The sequence below is a fragment of the Mesocricetus auratus genome, unplaced genomic scaffold (genome assembly GCF_017639785.1).
Source record: "Mesocricetus auratus isolate SY011 unplaced genomic scaffold, BCM_Maur_2.0 Super-Scaffold_100011, whole genome shotgun sequence".
In the NCBI taxonomy this organism is placed as follows: Eukaryota; Metazoa; Chordata; class Mammalia; order Rodentia; family Cricetidae; genus Mesocricetus; species Mesocricetus auratus.
The window spans coordinates 52855005-52875632 of record NW_024429195.1 but is presented as its reverse complement, the minus strand read 5'-3'; the positions used below and the strand labels follow the sequence as shown (position 1 = coordinate 52875632).

The 20628-nt window shown below is 46.0% G+C and overlaps 1 protein-coding gene, 1 long non-coding RNA gene and 1 other non-coding gene across 6 annotated transcripts in view; 1 reads left to right on the top strand and 2 right to left on the bottom strand.

Moving 5' to 3' along the window:
* Nucleotides 1-1983: 1983 nt before the first annotated feature.
* Nucleotides 1984-18695, bottom strand: Slc35e3 (solute carrier family 35 member E3). Of its 3 annotated transcripts, XM_005081497.4 has the most exons (5): nt 18063-18689; nt 16953-17063; nt 13317-13475; nt 11773-11855; nt 4804-6731 (listed from the first exon to the last, which is right to left on the bottom strand). In XM_005081497.4, the coding sequence occupies exons 1-5, from the start codon at nt 18462-18464 to the stop codon at nt 6545-6547; spliced, it is 942 nt and encodes a 313-aa protein (XP_005081554.1). In that variant the 5' UTR covers nt 18465-18689; the 3' UTR covers nt 4804-6544. The 3 variants fall into 3 exon arrangements, with proteins under 3 accessions (XP_040610760.1, XP_005081554.1, XP_021089404.1); XM_040754826.1 differs by lacking the exons at nt 4804-6731; nt 11773-11855 and adding an exon at nt 1984-2334 and having other exon boundaries at nt 18063-18695; XM_021233745.2 differs by lacking the exon at nt 16953-17063 and having other exon boundaries at nt 18063-18692.
* Nucleotides 15117-15275, bottom strand: LOC121143397. The gene has a single exon (XR_005880599.1). It is a non-coding gene; the product is annotated as a U1 spliceosomal RNA (small nuclear RNA).
* Nucleotides 18696-18742: 47 nt separating the features above from the next.
* LOC110342978 overlaps nt 18743-20628 on the top strand; it is a 36712-nt gene continuing 34826 nt past the window's right edge. For both annotated transcript variants that reach the window (XR_005880472.1, XR_002385167.2), the window contains exon 1: nt 18743-18839. This is a non-coding gene — a long non-coding RNA (uncharacterized LOC110342978). The remainder of the gene's footprint in view (nt 18840-20628) is intronic.

Below are 20628 nucleotides of genomic sequence, written 5' to 3'. Positions count from 1 at the left end.
GAGGTTATGGAGAGCAAGGGAGAATGTTGGGAGAGCCTGGGGGGAGGGGGCTGCAGTAGTTGGATTCCGGATGTTTGGAAGAGTCGGCCAGATTTCCTGCCAGATTAGAAAGGCAAGAAGAAGCATTGACAATGACCTCAAGATGCTGCAGTGAGCAAATGGTAACCCAATGTGGGGCGGAATGACGATTGGTCGTTAGGAACTCAGAGAGTTCACAGTATCCCTGCAGTCCTCTGAATGAGTTATGTATGCAGTCACCTAATCTTTCTGTTCTTCTGGCTCTGTGTTCTGTCACCAAACTCCAAGGTAGCTAAGAAAACAAGCCTGGAAATTCAAATCCCCTAGCGTGAAGACCCACTTTTTCTTCTTTTTCAAGACAGGGTTTCTCTGTGGCTTTGGAGGCTGTCCTGGCACTCTGTAGACCAGGCTGGCCTCAAACTCACAGAGATCCGACTGCCTCTGCCTCCGGAGTGCTGGGATTAAAGGCGTGAGCCACCAATGCCCAGCCATGAAGACCCACTTTTAACCCAGCAGATAAGGCCAGGCTGAGACAAACACAGGCTCCCTGATCCACGTCTTGTACTCAGAACTCGGACTGTCTCTCCTTGTGGGTAGGCCAGTCCTCCTTAAGTGCATGAGAAGGACCACTGTTTCACTTCTAACCCTTTTGAATGCTATAAAACACTACTTTGACTCAGATGTGGTGGCGTGTGCCTGGAGTCCCAGTGACTCAGGAAACTGGAGAAGAAGGATTCTAAGTCAGAAGGTCTGGGACCTTAGCCAGACCCTGCTTCAAAACAAGTAAGAAAAGGAGGGACTAAGGACACAGCTTAGTGGCAGATCACTGGCAGTCCCCCTCCCTGCCACCCTCCAAAAAAGAAAAAAAAAATTTGTAAAATATAAAATCAGGAACTGTGATTCACCGGCTCCTTGGGTAGGAAAATCACTGTAAGGTTTGGAAACTCAGACTGCTGAACACTTCTCCACCGGGGGAGGCTAGTGTTGGGAGAGGACGAAGTAAGTGTGATGACACTGAGGAACCTTAGGGTGGCGGGCCCTGTGGAGTTCTCTGGGGTCATGTAGCACAGTGTAGGGAGGAGAGGAGCTGTGGCTCATGCATTCCTTGGCCAGTTTCAGTGCAGAGAGCAGAAGAAACCGTGAGTGAGGTACTGAGCGCGTGAGCCCGAGTGCGTGAACACAGAGTGTGTGAAGCCCTGAGTGTGTAATCTCTGAGTGTGTGAATCCTAAAGAAGCTGGGCCTTGCATGTGATAACTGGTACAAGGCACCGTGGGAATATGGATGGGCTGGAAGAAAGGGCTTTTTCTGTAGTCAGGACAAACATGGTTGCTATCCGAGCCAGCATATACCCAGCTTATCTGCAGGTGACATCAAAGGCCACAGGCGCATTCCTGGCGTGAATGGCACTAGGACCAACATCCCATTAGGATGGCTGTGTGTGCACAGTATGCTAGGAAACTACACACGTGGAGTGGGAGAGGCGGGCCAGGATACTCGGTGACAGTCAATGGTAGCTGTTGGCTCAAGATAACTTTGTTCAGTTCAAGCTGGAACCCACAGTCTCCTCATTGAGCTCTATCTTCCTATGGTGCTGCAGGAGTCTGGAGCGCTGTCTTCCTATGGTGCTGCAGGAGTCTGGAGCTCTGACCTCCTATGGTGTTACAGGTGTGTGGAGCTCTATTTAGTGTAGGTTTTCTCTGGAGCAGTCAGTGGGTCTCAACTTTCCTAATGCTTCGACAATTTAATACAGCTCCTCGTGTTGCAGTGACCCCAACCATAAAACTATTTTCATGTGATTTTGACACTGTTAGGAATTGTAAATATCTGATATGCAGGATGGTCTTAGGTGACCCCTGTGAAAGGGTCATGTGATCTCAAAGGGGTCATGACCCACAGGTTGAGAACCTCTGCTCTAGCTCCTCATACGTCACACTAAAGCTCAATTCCAAGACTTGAGTGTGACCTTTCCATCTTAAAACATTATTCAAAACAAAACAAATACAACATCCAGATGTTCAGCTATGCCCGAAGCTACAAGGCACCCTCAGCAATTAGGACTTTCCTTTCCAACCTGGAAGAAGGGGAGGCCTGCAGCCTGGAGGTGGAGATGCTGCTGCAGCAGCCACGCCCCTGCCTAGGGTCTCTTCAGGGCTCCAGGGACTCTAGACATCCTCAGCTGGACTGGGACATGAAAGAGCTGGAGCGAGGCACGAGCAGCCACATCTGTTCCTCAGATCAGACCAGCAGCAGATTCCCCGGAAATCTTCAAGTTTGCTCTTGTGTTCCACTGGCGAGACAGACAGGACCAGCCCTGACTAGAAGGCAACAGAGACAGAATTACTTCAGCCTTTAGAGCGGATGTCAGCAAATACGGATGCTTCGGATGAAAAATCATTTCACCTTTTTGTCTTTTTTCCTTCCTCCCACATTTTTTGTTATATAAAACATCTGGAGGGCTGGAGATGAATGGCTACGTGGTTAAGAGCCTTGCTGCTCTCAAAGGGGACCCGGTTCTTTGCCCAGCATCCACGTGCTGGCTCACAAACATGTTTACTCCAGTTCCAGGGCATCCAGTGTCCTCTTCTGGCCTCCGTGAGAACCAGCCAATTTGTGGTGCAGACATCTCTGCAAGCTAAACACTATGCACATTACCTTTGTATTGATTCCTCCAAGTGTGGTCAAGGAGTCTCTCCATAATTCACTAAGATGTACGGGTTGTGAGGGTGGCCTTGCTCAACCCTAGCCAGAGACAGATAGACAGACAGCCCAGTCTTGTCATGGGGGTCCTCACTGTGCTGACGTGTATCTCACAGACTGCCTCTGTGTCCTCCAGACCGACCTGGTAAGACCTGTGCACACCTCTCCTGCATCAAATGTAGGCCTGACTTCTAATTGAGGAAAGAGGAAGTACAAAAACAGGAAACTGACTTAGGGGCGAGTCAGACAAAGGAAGAGTAAAACGTAGACACATGCTTAGTACATATGATTTAGTTTGAAAGGAGAACCTTAAAACTTAAACATTTGGCCAGGTGGTGTGGTGACTCGAACCTGTAACCTCAGCACTCTGGAGGTGAAGGTGAGAAGACTTTGGCATCCTCAGTTACTTATATATCAAGGCCAGCCTGGCTACGTGGGACCCCGTCTCAAAACAAGCAAACTTACTGTGGTGTGAGTGACTAATGTTGTTGGGCAATAAATTTTAAGACATTGGTGATTTTAAAACAGCAAGTCTTGGAAAGTATTTTTAAAGAACACAGCAAAGGAAGGCTGCATTTCAGAGGATTTCTCAGTTTATATTATCACTGCTATTGAGACAGCACCACACACACACATAAACACATTGAAAAGGGACTTGGAATTTTACTGTACTGGGGCTGTGGGTCTGCAAGCAGAACAGTCCAGAACATCCACACACAGAGACACCCATCTTCTTCATGAGCTCTAGTACGGAAGATACTAGAGGTCCTTGTTATTTTTAGCAAGACTTGAAGTTCAGTCATTTGACATAGGATAAAAACTAAACGCCGTTCTATTGGCAACAAAAAGACAGTCCTGTGTCTAGTCTGCTGCTGTGCTTGCCAGGGCATTGCTATATTCCCCTCATAAATTTTCTTTCCAGTTTGATGCTCATCTGCAGGGTGAAAAAATGCTTACCAGCCTGTAGTTCTAACAGTACAGTTTATTCACTTATATAAACACACCTTTACTCGTCTCTCCTTCAGACACCAGCTATTTAGTATAACCCACACACCTTCCTGTTTTACCACACTCGGTCCCCAGGTTTTAATTACAGTTTGTACATGACACAAATCAACTCGTGATCAGCTCAGTTGTCAGATGATCTCTGTGCTGGAACATTTTCCTTCTGCCCGCTTTAGGGAAACAGTTACATACTAACTTAAACATTCATACACAATGCTTCTTAAACATGATACCAAAGACCCATATGGTAGAATGGCATGTTCTGCCATTCTTAGCACAACGGCTCTGTAAATGGAGAACAGTAACAACAGGAAAGCAATACACCGATATACAACAGACCAACATGAAATCCCCCAAAATACGTGTTTAATGAGACTCTGTATTTTAAATGCGCCAGGAAAAAAAAATCCTAAAACAGGCACATTTCCTTTCCTGTTAACAGGATCTCAGAATTTAACTTAGGTTGCCCCAGAAAGCCAGGTGGTCTATACAGCGAAGGAACTTTCAACGTGTTTCCTGATTGCTTGAAAGTTTTGTTTTTGTTTTGGCAGTTCTCGGGATAGAACCCATGCTTTTTTATTTGGTTGAAAAACTAAAAACCGGGGCTGGAGAGATGGCTCAGAGGTTAAGAGCACTCGCTGCTCTTCCAGAGGTCCTGAGTTTGATTCCCAGCAACCACATGGTGGCTCACAACCATCTGTAATGGGATCTGGTGCCCTCTTCTGACCTGCAGGAATACATGCAGGCAGAACACTGCATACATAATAAAGAAATAAATCTTAAACAAACAAACAAACAAACTAAACTAAAAACACCAGGCGGTGGTGGCAGGTGGTACACACTTTTAATCCTAGCACCTGGGAGGCAGAGGGAGGTGAATCTCTATGAGTTGAGGGCAGCTTGGGCTACAGAGAGTTCCAGTACAGCCTGGTCTACAGAGAGTTCCAGTACAGCTTGGTCTACAGAGAGTTCCAGTACAGCCTGGGCTACAGAGAGTTCCAGTACAGCTTGGGCTACATAGAGAAACCCTGTCTTGGAAAACCAAACCAAAACACAATCAAAATAAAAACTCTAAAAAGCTAAGAGATATTAAGTTACCTTTCTCTGTGAAAAAAAAATCGAAGATAAAATTTATTGCCACAATGTAGGTACACACATGGCTCTTTGTCATAAGCTGTTTTCTCACAGGAAGTGTATGTATAGAAAAGGTTATTTCAAGAGGAGAGATCCTACTCTCGTGAGGTCATCAAGGGCTGTTTTTAATGGTGAAATGTCAGGTTAACGGCAGACATACACTTTTGCAATCAAACACACAGTGCCCTATTTGCTGGAGACCATGTATTTTGCCTACATCTCAATTAAAAACATTTGAAACCTCACACAACTAGCTAAATATTAGCTAGATTTTTACTTCTCTTTCACATCTTTCCTATGTGTCACCAAGTCTCAGCCTAGAATTTGAACGGCTTTTGCTCTGACTTTTGCACATAATTCAATCCAGTTTCCAATGCCATCCAGTGCTCCCCCACACTGCTTCATTATGTGGAAGGCAGGGAGTGCTGCAAGGGAGGCCGTATTAGAAATCAGTAAGATGATATGCTCGGGCAAGCTGGAAGAGCAGTTACCAAGGTAAAGAGAGCTGCCCACTCCATGTACAGTCTGCTTTTGTTGTTGCTGGGATTGTAACCAGGACCTCATGCATGCTAGGCAGGTCCTCCACTGTTGGCCGATCCCCACCTGCCCTATAGGCTTTCCTTTGAGCCCTTTTCATCTCGGGGTTTTGTTTTCATGGGGTTTTGTTTTTTAGCTCCATAAACAGAGGCTGGAGTTCACTGTAGGCTCAAAGTCACAAGAAAACCAATGAGCCTCTCATTCCTACCAGTCCTGCCGGCCCCCTCCTGTTTTCCAAACATCAAGGATTAGAGACACACAAACCCTGCCCTGTTTAACAGGGAAAATATGCTTGTATTCGTTTTCTATTAAAAAAAGCAATACTTTCATAGCTGTGGTTTATTTTATAATCATGTCTATGAGAGTTTGCTTTCTATAAATATTTCAATTCTACAATGAAATAATAAAAGCTAAAAGCCAGCTGTGGTGGCAGGGACAAGCCGATCTCTTTGAGTTCAAAGCCAACTTGCTCTATGTAGAGAATTCTAGACAAGCCAGGGCTACAAAGTGAGATCCCATCACAAAACATCTATCACTGCCCAGTTGATAAAAGCTAAAATAAACCGCTCTTTAATTTAAATTCTGTCCAGGTCTGTGGGTGCAGCTCAATGGTAGTGTTTGTCTAGCAAGTGCAAGACTCTGGACTCCATCTCCTGTACTGCACACCCTGACTAGCATATAATAACCCTCACAGTAGGAAACTATGGACGAGAGGGCAGGAGTCCTGAGTGCCCTTCCTGGGGAGACGTGACCCCCAAGCCAGGGCCCACCTGCAGCACTGCAGCGCACAACCTTCGTCGTTCCTACAGAACCGGACTTTCCTGTATTGTAGTTGGCAGAACGAACCATCCTACATGTAGTTCATCTTATTTCTTTGAAGGTGCTGGGGTGTGAGCCCAGGGTCTGATGCATGCTAGGCAAACACTCTACCAACGAGTGACAGCTGCAGCTTCATAAAGACTTCGAAAAGAAGCGTGGACCATTTTGGTTTCAGAAAAGCAAATCGATGAAAGTTATTAAAAGCAGCCATCTTTGTGAAGAAAATACTTCTTGTAAGTCACTGAGTGAACTCTGCATGGTAGCTCTTCCATGGACTTAGACATTTGACGTCTCTCATTGTTTTGGTACAGCTTTTTTTCCCCCCGGCAGCACTCAGGGCCGTTGGACCAGCTTACTCTTGCTTCCTTCCTGTTCGCTGAGTTTAAAGTGGGTATACGTGAGGATGCCGAACAGTGTGCATAAGATGCCGAGTCCCTGGTTAACTGACAGTGGATCCTTAAATAAAATGTATCCTCCACACAGGGTGATGCAGAACTTGAAGTGTCCGAACATGTTGTAGCTGAGTGTTCAGGTAAGGAGGCAAAGGAGCAACCAGCCAGATGTGAGGGTTACACAGGTGCACACTAACAGTGTAGACATGGAAAAGACTATGGCTGGGAAGAATGTCATGCAACAGGGACTCAACAGTTGCTAGGCACTGTGGTGCATGCCTTTAATACCAGCACTGAGGAGGCAGAGGCAGGTGTATCTATGTGAGTTCCAGGCCAGCCTGGTCTACAGAGCGAGTTCCAGGACAGGCTCCAAAGCCACACAGAGAAACCCTTTCTCGAAAAACCAAAATAAATAAATAAATGAAAATAAAAATAAATAAAAAAGAGAGAGACCCTGTCTTGACCCCCCCCCAAAAAAAGAACAGAACAGACAATTTGGTGACATGCTTGGCCAATCTTACTTTCTTCAGGCATGGTCTCAGCAATTTACAGACAGACTTGAAAATGGCAACACTGAATTAAAAATTGTGTGTGTGTGTCTGTGTGTGAGTGTGTGTGTGTCTGTGTGTGAGTGTGTGTGTGTCTGTGTGTGAGTGTGTGTGTCTGTGTGTGAGTGTATGTGTGTGTCTGTGTGTGAGTGTGTGTGTGTCTGTGTGTGAGTGTGTGTCTGTGTGTGAGTGTCTGTGTGTGAGTGTGTGTCTGTGTGTGAGTGTGTGTGTCTGTGTGTGAGTGTGTGTGTCTGTGTGTGAGTGTGTGTCTGTGTCTGTGTGTGTGTCTGTGTGTGAGTGTGTGTGTCTGTGTGTGAGTGTCTGTGTGTGTGTGTCTGTGTGTGAGTGTGTGTCTGTGTGTCTGTGTGTGAGTGTGAGTGTCTGTGTGTGTGTGTCTGTGTGTGAGTGTGTGTCTGTGTGTCTGTGTGTGAGTGTGTGTGTCTGTGTGTGAGTGTGTGTGTCTGTGTGTGAGTGTCTGTGTGTGTGTCTGTGTGTGAGTGTGTGTCTGTGTGTGAGTGTATGTGTCTGTGTGTGTGTCTGTGTCTGTGTGTGAGTGTGTGTGTGTGTCTGTGTGAGTGTATGTGTGTGTGTGTGTGTGTGTGTCTGTGTGAGTTTGTGAATGTGAAAGTGATGCCCGTGGAGGTCAGAAGAGGATGATGGATTCCCTGGACTGAGAGTGACAGGTCGTTGTGGCCACCAGATGTGAGTGTTGGGAACGAAACTGAGGTGTCTGCACGAGCAGGGTGAGCTCTCACCTGCTGAGCTGTCTTTCTATCCCCAACACCACTTATTCTTCCGGATCGGATGTAAACTACATAGACACACACTCCAAAGCCACAAGAGACGGCCTCAAGTATCCCTCATGACCTCTTCAAGAGGCGACCCTGGGGAGGAGGGACATCAGAGCGAGGCACAGAAAGACGTCTGCACAGCAGTTCCTGGCTGTGCTATGCTATGGAATGGCATTCCTAACAAACTGTCACTGGCAATGAGCTGAGATGTGCCAGGTGCCAGGGAGCTGATGCAATGAAAACTGCCTAAGACCAAGAGGGCAAGGGAGAGAGGAGCCGACGGGGAGTGAGAACACAACCAGCCGCTCTGTTAGGAGCTCTTCATAAGCATCTCACCTTCTTACTTCACAACTGGAGGCCCAGGGAGTCCAGTGACTTTAAAAATAGTACACTTATCATTTATGTACTCTGTGTGTGTGTGTGTGTGTGTTCGTGTGCGTGCATGCATGTGTGAGGTACATGTATGGAGGTCAGAGGACAACGTGAACTCAGGTAGGTCATCAGGCTTGGCGGAGGTCCACCTGCTGAGTCATCTCACCAGACCGGCTGTAATAACCAAGGGACACAGTTCAAGTGTTGGGAATCTAAACAAAGGTGCACTTACTTAACTCCAAAGTTCAGGCTGTAATCTAATATATTGCCAGCAATTCATTACTGGGCTAAAGTTTTTTCCCAAGTCATTGTTCATATAAAAAAAAAAGTCAAACCACATACACAATCAACCCTCAGGCATTATTCTCCTGACGCATTTTATACATAATTACTTTTCTATCTAAACTAATGCTGTGTTGCCCTTCAGATGCATGTTACAAATCTATGTGTTCTTCCTAGAACCACTCTGCCTCAGTTTCCCTGCCTATTAAATGGTAAGATGATCTTGTGTCTTATTAATTATTAAATAATTAATACCTGCTAAGCTTCATAGTAAACGCCATCCCACTAACTCTAAGTTATTAAGAGTATAAAAGCACCTGTGTTTGACAGCACCGCCCAGCACTGTAGACGTCACTGCTCCTAATTTCTCTGCTGCTTCCTTTGCACCCCACTCTGTTTGCAGAGATGGGGACAATGAGCTGACTGAGCCCAACCCCAGTGACCTCAGTGTAACCGCATGAGCTCCCACAACACACTTGGATCACAGGAATGGTAGACCCAGGCAGAGGCCTGCCTCCATCTGACCTCTATGCTCAGGCTCTCTGCTTGGCTTCAAAAGCCATGGGGCTGGACATGGTGATGCAGGCTTGTAATCCCAGCTCCCAGAAGGCTGAAGCAGGAGGACTGGAGGCCAAGGTCATCCTCAGCTCCATAGTAAATCTGAGGCCAGCCTGGGCTACATGCGACTCTTCCAGGAAACACAAAAGTACCAACCAAAAAGTGGCCCACTCGCTGGGCGGTGGTGGCACACACCTTTAATCCCAGCACTCGGGAGGCAGAGGCAGGCGGATTTCTGTGAGTTCGAGGCCGGGCTGGTCCGACAGCCTCCAAAACAATACAGAGAAACCCTGTCTTGTAAAAACAAAACAAAAACAAAAAGGGGGGGCCCACTCAGGGGCAGCCTTCAGGGGAGCATGGGTATCTCTCAGGATACCTGCTTCTGTAACACTTGAGCTTTTAATACTCCCAGCCTGTCAGAGTCATTCAGGAAAAGGGAAAGCAAATTTTTTTTTTTTTTTTTTATGAGACAGGGTTTCTCTGTATTGTTTTGGAGGGAAAGCAAATTTAATGGTGCTCTTCGGAGACCTTTTGAGGAACTAAGACAAACAGCACAAGCTCCAGATCTCTCCTGCTCCATTCAAGCTTTGCCTCACCCCAACTCTGCTCAAAACTGTCAGTGGCCTTGCTTCACTAGGTCTGGGACCAACTGCCAATCTTCCTCTGACATGGCGCTCCCTACCCCTGCTCCTCAGGTGCAGTCACCATCAATCTCCTCTCTCCTCCCCTCTGGAGCTCCTCTGCCTATCCCCTCCCATCTGGGAACTCTGAAGGTACAGTGCCCAGGGTCTGGTCTTTGCACATCCTTTCTGTGACTTTTTGCTGGGTAATCTCAGTCACCGCCCACATCCCATCTTCACAATGACTCAGGACTACTGTGGTTGGGGCCTGGTGCCCGAACCCTACAACTGGCATGCTACCTGCACCTCAGCTCTCCTCCCTAGACAGCCACTGCAATACATACGGGACCCACTCTTACTGCTTTGCATTCTTCACATCCTGCTGTCCAGGAAACCCGTTGGTGCTATGTGGGAGTGTTGGGACGCCCAGTACTTCTCACCATTCCCTCTGCCACGTAAGAGTCACATATACGTGTGCAGGCAGCATGTCTGTGTGTGTAGGCCAGAAGAGGACATCATATCCTCTAGAGCTGAACTTACAATTGTGAGCTGCCTACAATGGACGCTGAGAACTGAACTCAGAACTTCTGCATGAGGAACAAGCACTCTGAGCCGCTGGACCTACAAGCTAGTACTTATGAATTAGAAACTGCAGTGGCTCCCGATGGTTTCCCTCCTTCTCACCTTTTCTAGTCCAGTTTTCTTCAACCATATGAGCAATGGCTGCTGACAGTTGGGGTGGGGCTTGGGGTGCTCCTGGCATCTAGTGGCAGAGACATGTCATGCTGCTGGCCATCTTTGAAGGACAGCATAGGCCCCCAAACAAAGCAGTCTTGGCCTCAAGGTGGACAGTGCGAGTCAAGAAACCCTGCTCAGCACCACAGGCACCCACAGTCTTCCATGAGGACGTGGGACCATGTCACATTCCCGCTCTAAACTCTCGGGTCATGAAAGCTCCACGTGACCTAGGCTCCTGCTTCTCCATCCATTCCCCTGCTTTCTGTGTTCACCCACAGCACAGTTCTCCTCAGGCCCCTCATCTGAGATCTCAGTCTGCATAGCCTAGGCTGACTTCAAACACATAGCCTGCCTCAGCCTTACACGTCCTGGGATTACAGGCACACCCAGCTTTAAAAAGTCAGTATACTCTAACTAAAACGTTACTAAACTACCTCTTTCATATGAGGAAATGCATTCTTCACACTTGCTTACAAGTAGGGCAAAGGGAAATGCAATGACAGAGAGAATGACAGGCAGGATGGTGAAAACTGGCAGTGGAATTTGACCTTCATCACATAACTTCATTTTTTAAAAATTTGGAATATTAAGAACATGTATTTATTTGGAAGTAATAACATCCGTTTCCAAATAAATACAGACATACCCCAAAATCAGGTGCCCAGGGTATGAAATTACCTTTCATTACATAAGCTGACTACACCTCTACTTTATCACTGTAGATATCTGAAAACCAACTCAAACCAAAGCCTCCACTCCATTATTCATTCAATAAATATCACTTAGACTCACTACTGGCAAGTCATAGTGCTAAGTAGTTTTTATAAGAGAAAAGGTCACTACTACTTAAGAAGATTCAAAAGTATTCCTTTACAGAAAGCAAACCCATTTCCTTAGTTAATAAATTCCATAGACACTAGTGTGGAAAGACAGTCTTTAAAAATTAAGGGACTATAGCGATGTCTCAGCAGTTAAGACCACTTGCTGCTCTTCCAGAGGACCTGGGTTAGAGTCCTGGAACCCATTTGGTGACTTACAGCCATCTGCAATCCTACTTCTAGGGAATCGATGGCTTCTCTGGCCTCTAAAGGCATCAGGCATGCATTGTGCACAAACATACATGCAGAAAAACTATATACTAACGAAATATAACAAAGTAATAACCCAGCCTACTTAAGAAAGGCCATATAAAATGTTAAACTCAAGGTGACAAACGGGAAACAAAGCCTATACACATGTGAAAGTACATGGAAAGGATACGTGACTGGTGATGTGTTCCCAATGATCCAATAAATTGATAAGTTCACCATGAAAGCGATTACTCCAGACAGCAGTACCATAAGCTACAAATGAACCAAGAGAATTATTATAACCAGGAATATCTCATTAGGAATATGCAAAAATGCAAACTTCATCCATTTAAACAAGATGTCACATGCTGGTAACCCATCTATACATATAAAGGTAGATGCAGGAGGGTCACTGTAAATTTGAGGCCAGTGGTTTATGGAGTTCCAGGCCAGTCAGAGCTGCAGAGTCAGAGCATGACTCAAAACAAGCACACAAGACAAATGAACACACACCCTCAAAAAAAAAAAAAAAGAGTTTAGAAAATCAATTTGAGTTAGGCAATGGTGGTGCACACCTTTAATCCTACCCCCACTCCCACCCCCGAGAGGCAGAGGCAGGCAGATCTCTCTGAGTTTGAGGCCAGCCTGGTCTACAGATCGAGTTCCAGGACAGCCAGAGCTACACAGAGAAACCCTGTCTCGGAAAACAAAGCAAACAAATAAAGAGAAACTGCTTGAAGAGAACAAGCATCGTGATGGGGATGGCTCAGTGGGTAAACCGCGATGACCAAGTTTAGATACCCAGAACTCAGGCAAAAGCTGGGAGTGGCTGTGTCTGTAATCTCCATGCTGGAGAAGTGAGACAGGAGGATCGCCAGGGCCTGAGAGAGACCCTGCTGTAAGACAACGGTGGAGAGAGTAACTGAGGAAGACACCAGTGTCAACTTCTGGCCTCCCTGTGCAGGTGTATGTATCCCACACCATACATACACAAGTCAGGATAACCAATGTGTTCACACATTAGTTCCCACAAACGACCTCAGGTGGATAAGCAGCTGAGAGCACAGGAGGGCAGAGTGAATGGCTGGCTCTTTACACAGCTGGTAAAGAATAGCATTAATATCTAGACCCGCTTTGAGCTTCTCCCCCACTCTCCTCGGCCACTTCTCCGTTACCTAAGAGGGAGCCTTAGACAGCAAGTTTACAGCCCAGGCAATGGTTCTTGAGAGCTACATTGTTGGTGGGCAACCAGACAAGAGGTTCTACATGACTCTCAAGGCAGGAGGTCAGCACCAAAAAATGGTAATGTGACACCTTAGGGTTCTGGGGCCTCCACTTTCTTCATATTCCTATGTATATTCAAAAATCTATCCAATGAGTATGTACTATTTATATGACACACTAGGCCACTGTTTTTACAATCACATCATACAAATATAAAATTAAAATACAATGCCCAAATTATGTGTGGACTCCAGTTTGGCATGGACGAATGGTAACTGGGCATTGGAAAGTGCGAACTGTAACTGGTTTGCTGTCCCAGGCTAGGCCAGCCCCCTCATCTTCCTGTGCCTGTCCCCTCATCTGAAGATAATCCCCACCTGGCCTCCTTAGAGAGCAACAAGGGGTCAGATGTGAGAACAGAATTGACGTTGTGCTCTAAAATCCAAAAACCGCCTAAGGAAAAGAGTGTGACTACTGTAGTTTCTTGGCACCAAAACCATCAGAACTTACCAAAGCAGTAACTGACCAGGGGCCAAATATTCCTCCCTCTCCAAACACCGGCTCAAAGAAGGGCACAGTGACCAGCAGCATGGCAGAGGACATGGGAGCCTGGTAGTACAGCAGCTGCATGGAGTTCACTTGTAGCTCATGCTGCTTGGCTCCCACCCACTGAAAATCAGGAGACAAGACAAGTCAGGGACAGAGAGAAGCATCGTTCAGTCAGAGCTGCGCAGGCTAGGGGAAGATGACACGCCTCGTTATTCTAAGGGGTTTTAAACTGTGGGGAGACACCAGTGACCGTGAGCTCCTCAGATAAAGGAGCTCTGTGAACACAGTGTGTGACATGTTCTAAGTGGACTCCCACGTGTGGCGTTAAAGGTACGTGGGCTTCAGAGCCCCTTTAAAAATCAGTCAATGGCAGATGACATTCTCCTCTCCAGAAACTCTTCCAACACACCTGGACACACAGAGTAAACAGAAACCCTAAGACACTGACTCATTCAGTGAAAACCTCAAAACCTTATATCCCATGTCCGCAAAATACTTCACAGATATGAAGAGTCGGCAGTTTGAAGCAGATCTGGCAGAAACAGCCTGGCTTTTGAACACCTCTGCCGACCCGTTTCCTGAGTCTAGGTATCTGTTACATGAAACAAGTCTACAGGAATTCAGTGAGACCCAAATGGAGAAACAGGAAACCTGAACCACACTCCCGCCAGCCTTCACTGGAGTCCTCTGAGAATATAAAGGACAAAGAAGCGATTCTTCCCCAGCCTGCTTATAGGAGTGGCACTGTGAGCAAAAACAGGAAGGCTGTCAGTCACGCAGGCTCACCTTCCAGCCCGTGTAGCCACCCTGACTGCCACACTCTTCACACTTCCCTTCCCTTCGTGCCCTCCACTGCCACTAAACCATGGCTCTTAAACATAAGGCTCGGCAAAGCCTCTTCCCAGGTTTTTGCTGGTGTCTGCAGAGTAAAGACATTTCCTGAGTGGCAGCAAGACTTTATCATCCAATTCTAACCACTTAGCACCACCCTCCCGCAACACACCTATAGTCTAGCCTCACTGAACTCATCAGGTTCTCCCCAAATGTTCAATGCTTTCACACACATTAAAGCACGGGCCTCGACACTTCACAGCCGAGCAAGCATCCACGCCTCCAACTGAAAGGAGCTTTCCCTCTGGTCTAGCCCAGTCATTCCGAGTGCACAACTGCCATTTCTGCCTTGGCACTCCTCAAGACCTTTCTGGGCATGGAGGGATACTACCGAGGCAGGCTATGGACTGCCAAGTCTGAATGCATGTCTTGAAGGGAGGGGCTACAGTTGCTCTTCCTCATCATGGGAGCATAAAGATGTCTGTCACACAAACAAGCCCACCACGCCTCCAGCTAAGAGCCGAAGATACTTCTGTCACCTTCTCTTAATGTTCCCAGCTGCACCAGAACAAATAACTTAGAAACCAAAGAGGATATGAGAGGCAAATATAATATTGTTCAAAAGAAACTTCTCTCCTAGCTGGGCGTTGGTGGTGCACACCTTTAATACCAGCACTCAGGAGACAGAGGCAGGTGGATCTCTGTGAGTTCGAGGCCAGCCTGGTCTACAGATCGAGTTCCAGGACATGGTCCAAAACAATACAGAGAAACCCTGTCTCGAAAAACCAAAAAACAACAACAACAAAAAAAAACAAACAAAAAAAAACCAAACAAACAAAAAAAACAATAGAGAAATCCTGCCTTGAAAAACCAAAAAAAAAAAAAAAAAAAAGAAAGAAAGAACCCTCTCCTCCCTCCCTTTTTTTTAAATGGGAGAGCTTGAACGAAGTCCCCCACTACCACAAATTATGTAGTCAAGTTTCCCAAATTTGGGGAAATCACAGGGCTAGTACATCTGGAGTACAATGTGTATGCCTCGCCCTGGGAAAACTACCTTTGTGATCATGGTATCCGCTAAAAGATATCTGTGTGTGTGGTGGTGGGGGGTCCTACCTATTCTGTCCTGGTGCCTTTACTGTTTTCTGTGACAGAACCTTTGCTCATTGGTCTTCAGTCATTCCTTGATCAACCTTGCAAACCTCAGGGATACAGAACCTTTTGATTCTGATCTACGAGAGTTTGAAACCTACAGGAACAAAAGTGGCCAAACAAACAATAACAAAATAAAAAAATGGTGAGTGTTGTGAGCTGGGATTATGTATAAGGACTAAAAGAAACTCTAATATTTAACAAGCAGACCAGGTGTGGTAACACATCCTTTAATCCTAGCACTTGGAAGGCAGGTAGATCTCCATGAGTTTCAGGCCAGCCAGAGCAACATGGTCCTGTCTCAAAACAAAAAAACCCAAAACAACCAAAATCAAGTACAACAAAAGTAAAAAAGAGGATCAGTGGGTAAATGTCCCTGCTGCCAAACCTGACTGCCAAAGTTCTATCCTAGGGACCCATGTGCTGGGAGAGAAGACTCTGGTCTCTGAACATTGCCCTCTGACCTCTATCTGCACACGGTGACTGGCATGAGCATGCACACGTGTACTAGTGCATACAAACAAAATAAGTATAAAAAGTAAAAAGTAGGGAGCTGGGGATGTAGCTGAGCGGTGGAGTACTTGCCTAGTGTGTGCAAGGTCTTGGGTTCCACCCCCAGGACAACATCCTAGAAGTTTTGGTAGTTGTTGAAGTTGTTAGCCAGCTGGGTGAGTTGTAGCTCAGTGTTCAGTGCTTGCTTAGAATGCAAGAAGGCTGTGGGTCCCAATCCTCAGCGCCCCACCCCCAGGGATAGTAGATGCTTCTGGGAAATCACTACCAGCAAAGATACTAGGGTGTAGTACTAGGGTGTAGTACTGAACAAACATTCCTAACCAGAATGCCTGCCTTTATCGCCTGTAGATACTTGTGACAGAGTTGTTGTAACATTGGTTACATTTGGCTTTGATTCCCCATGCAGGCACACCCAGAATTTCCAGACCAAGGTTTTCAGTATAGTGGGAATACTGTTTCACTGTTCCTTAACCTGTTATTCCCTCCCCCCCTATACAGGACACAAAAAGCAGCTTGTTGGGAATTTATGGTAATGAAGTGACTCCATGAAAAGTTTAACTGAATCCTGGCTACAGGCAAGACACTGTTTGTACAAGAGGTTAAAAACCTAGAAGCCACGCTATTGACCTAGACAAATTACTAAATGCCAATCAGAGTTGTAACACCAATACTTCTTTTGAATTTAAAGTTTTTACATTTGATTTTTTTTCATGTTTAAATGTTTGGAAATATATGCGTTTCTTAAGAGCAACTTTACACATACAGAGTATATGACAAATATAATCAACAAACTTATGAAGCAAAGCCTTATTGCTCATTTTGTAAAGACTTCCCATAAAACAAAACAAAACAACAAAACAAAAAACAAACTTGTCTCAAACTCTAATGGTTAAGCACGCGTATCGTGCACTTACAAACAGGCATTTGGTGAGCATCAAACCCAAGTTTCTCTGTCTCCTCTTCACCAGGAGTTAGACAACTTGTCAATTATGCTTTCTTCCCAACAGTTTATTGTCTCTATACTGTATTTTCTAAACCTTGGGATACAGCTTCAAAATTTACGAAATCTGCTAAAAAGGCACATAAAGAAAAAAAATTACCAACCACTTGATAAAGGGACGTAACTAATACACCAAGGGCAGCAAACACCATTCCAAGGGAATGAAACTTCACATCGTAATAAGAATTTAGGATTACACCTACAGTTATAGGAATCTGTAAAGAAAAAGAGCAAATGCTGTTGAGATTAAATTCAAAAACAGTTTCTTACAAAACTAATGAAACACATCTCTGGGGAACACTGAACTGTATGTTTTCTTTGTTTGGGAAAACTGCCAATACCATACAAAATAGTGTAATTCTCTACAGACATTCACATACAATTCTATATCTGGGAGAAAATAATGAATCCATGCATTGGGCTTTTTAAGGAAATACTATGCGCATTTCCAGGTAAGTAAATGGATCTCCAAACTAGTACTTAACATAGGAACATAAACATGTAAGAAGGAAATACTAAGAAACACTAAAAATTACTGCTAACGTTATTTCAGTGATTTTTTTTTTTGTTTGAAGACACAGGCACTCTCAGCAGTATGCTACTGAAGGCATATCCTGAGATATTTTATGCAAAACCATTTTATAGTTATCATATGTTGTTCGATTCCCCGGGGGTAGGAATTTTTTTCCTTTCCAGGTTAAGCTTTTTTTCCCCTTGGTTTTTCGAGACAGGGTTTCTCTGTCTTGTTTTGGAGGCTGTCCTGGAACTCTCTCTGTAGACCAGGCTGGCCTCGAACTCAGAGATCCTCCTGCCTCGACCTCCCGAGTGCTGGGATTAAAGGCGTGTGCCACCGACGCCCGGCTCCAGGTTAAGCTTTAGCAGGTACTCTGATGCTTTCAACTGTACCAACTAAGTCAGCTCCTCCGCCCCCCCCCCCGCCCCCTCACCAATTTAGAGATTTCCATCACAATAGTAGTTCTAAAACCCACAGGAACACACCCTTTTACTGAGTCAGTTGAGTGCCAAATGGCTTTTCCAATCCTCTCCAAAATAAGTCTGACGGTAACTATCTTATAGACTCGTGTGTGGAGTCAAGAGGATGGTAATTAGCTGCCGGGGTGCCAGGCTATAAGCAAGGTACATTCAATTTTCCCGGGGAGCAAGACAATCAGGTTGGTGGCCAGGGACGCGCTCGCGCAGCTGCAGCTACTCACCAGCGTGAGCTGTATTCGGATGGAAAAGCTCTTCTGGTACCAGAAGGTCTGGATGGCTATGATCACTGGCGTGGTCATGGCCTTGGCCAGCTGATAGGTGCCTATGGTGTTGTTCTGTAGAGAAAGGTTGGTGAAGACCACAAAGCCACAGAAGCTGAGGGCCAGAAGCAGGAGCTTGGAGAGCGGCAGACTTTTGGGGGCAAAGATGTCCAGTTTCTGGCAGATGTATAAGCCCAGCCAGGTGACCACGAAGTGCACCAGGGTGAGGCTCATATTGGGGAAGCCGTGGTGTACATAGATCCATTTGTTGAGGAACACGATGCAGATGGACACCAGCAAGTTGAACAGGAGCCCGGCGGCGATGCGCCCGTTGCCCCGAACCCGGTCGGCCAGTGATGCCATGACGCCCGCCGGCGGCGGAGCATCACCCTCGGCCAAGCCCGGGCTGTCCAGCCTCCCCGCGGGGCGCCCGGCCGCTCTCCGGCTGCCCGGGCCCTCCAGCGCCGCGTGCCGCAGCCTCCCGCCTCTCGGTCCGGCCGGAGACAGGCATGCGCCAGCCAGGTCCCGGGCCACCGCGGAGGCTGGGCGGGATAGGCCGCCGCCCTCGGAGCGGGTACCCGGCTGCTCCCCGACCCCGCCCCTGCAGGCCACGTGACCTTGCTCGCACTTCCGCCGCGCAGGCGCACTGGGCGCCGATTGCTGCCCATCGGGTTGACCAATTCTGCTCGGAGGAGCTCTTGGCCTCTCGTGGGGTGCAGGAGGTGATAACTATCTGTGGTAGGTCACCCGACTTCCCCGACAACGTCTCTCGGGCTTTGCAGATCCGGCGACGCAGACTCCCCGCCAATTTTACACTCCACGGGTGCTGAACAGTTTTAATCCTTTGCAGACAGGAAAGCATTACTTACTGAAAGTGTATTTTTAAATTGCTTTAAAGGTCTAAACATATGGAAGACTGGAGGAGACAGTCTAGTCGTCGTATACTCAGAATGTAGATCTGAAACTATTTTGGCTTATTTGAGATATGATATCTTTCACCCACGAATTCTTTGTAAACATAAGAAGCAAGTACATTTTCTTTTTTTTAAAGATTTATTTATTTATTACATATACACCAGATTGAATTGTAGATGGTTGTCAGCCACCATGTGGTTGCTGGGAATTGAACTCAAGACCTCTGGAAGAGCAGTCAGTGCTCTTAATCTCTGAGCCATCTCTCCAGCCCGCAAGTACATTTTCTTGTATGGCCAAGATATTTGCACTTCAAAGAGGCAAGTATGAAGTCCAACTTTAAAGTTTTGGAGGTGGAGAGGACTTTTAAGCTTTGTATGCATTATTATTTGCAAATGAAAATTTGTATTTGTTAGTATTCAGGCATCTGCACTGGCCTGTCCTTGAGGTTCTGACAGGATACACCCTCAGCTGCAGCCACTAAGAGCACCTGTGCACATACACTACCTTTTTGTTTCGTTTTCTTAATTTGTCAGGGTTTCTCTGTGTAGCTCTGGCTGTCCTCAAACTCACTGAGATCCACCTGCCTCTCCTTTCCCAGTGCTGGGATTAAAGGTGGGAACTATCACTACCCTGCAACTATGTTCCCTTTTAAAAGGGCTCTGCCCACCTCCCATTTTTCTCTCAACTTCTCCCTCCCTCCCCAGAGGCTAGTCTTCCCTCCCCAATTCTCCCATATAAACACCCCCAGTAAAACACCGCTCCACCCAAGCTCTGTTGTGCACCACTTTTAAAATTACAACAATATTCAGTTTTCTTTTTCTCAACTGTCACTGATTCTTTGTGGATTTCACATCGTGCACTTCGATCCCTCTCGTCTGTCCTTTATTACCCACATATATATTCAGTCCTTCTGCTACGGGTTTTTTGAACACCATGTAAAACCTTTATTTATTTATTTATTTATTTATTTATTTATTTATTTATTTTTTGGTTTTTACGAGACAGGGTTTCTCTGTATTGTTTTGGAGGCTGTCGGTCCAGCCCGGCCTCTGCCTCCGGAGTGCTGGGATTAAAGGCGTGCGCCACCACCGCCCGGCTATGTAAAACCTTTTTATCTTGAAAAAAATGTAAAGGAAGTTAAAAGATTAGTGTTATAAACACTCCTCGGTCCTTTAGACAGTTCCTATTTTACTCCGTTGCTTTAACTGTGTACTTTAATTTTAAAACTGTTTCAATATAAAGTGCAAATTTTATGACTTTCAACCCTAAAAATTTCAGTGTGCATCTAAGGATGAGGGAGGGTACTTCCCTACATTGCCACAACTCCAGTGACCACACCTAAGAAAACTAGTATAGGTTCAACACTACTACTATATAACCTTGTTCTAGAATTTAAAAAGATTTTTAATCATGTGCATTTGTATGGGTTTGTGCACATAATTGAAGGTGCTCTTGCCAGGGGGTTAGATCATCTTAAGATGGAGTTACAAGTGACTGTGTTTTTGGTCCACGTGGGTGCTTGATTCATTTTTATGTGGTTGTTTGCTTGAATGTATCTGTTTATCATTGCATAAGCCTGGTGCTCACAGAGGCCAAAACAGGACATTAGATC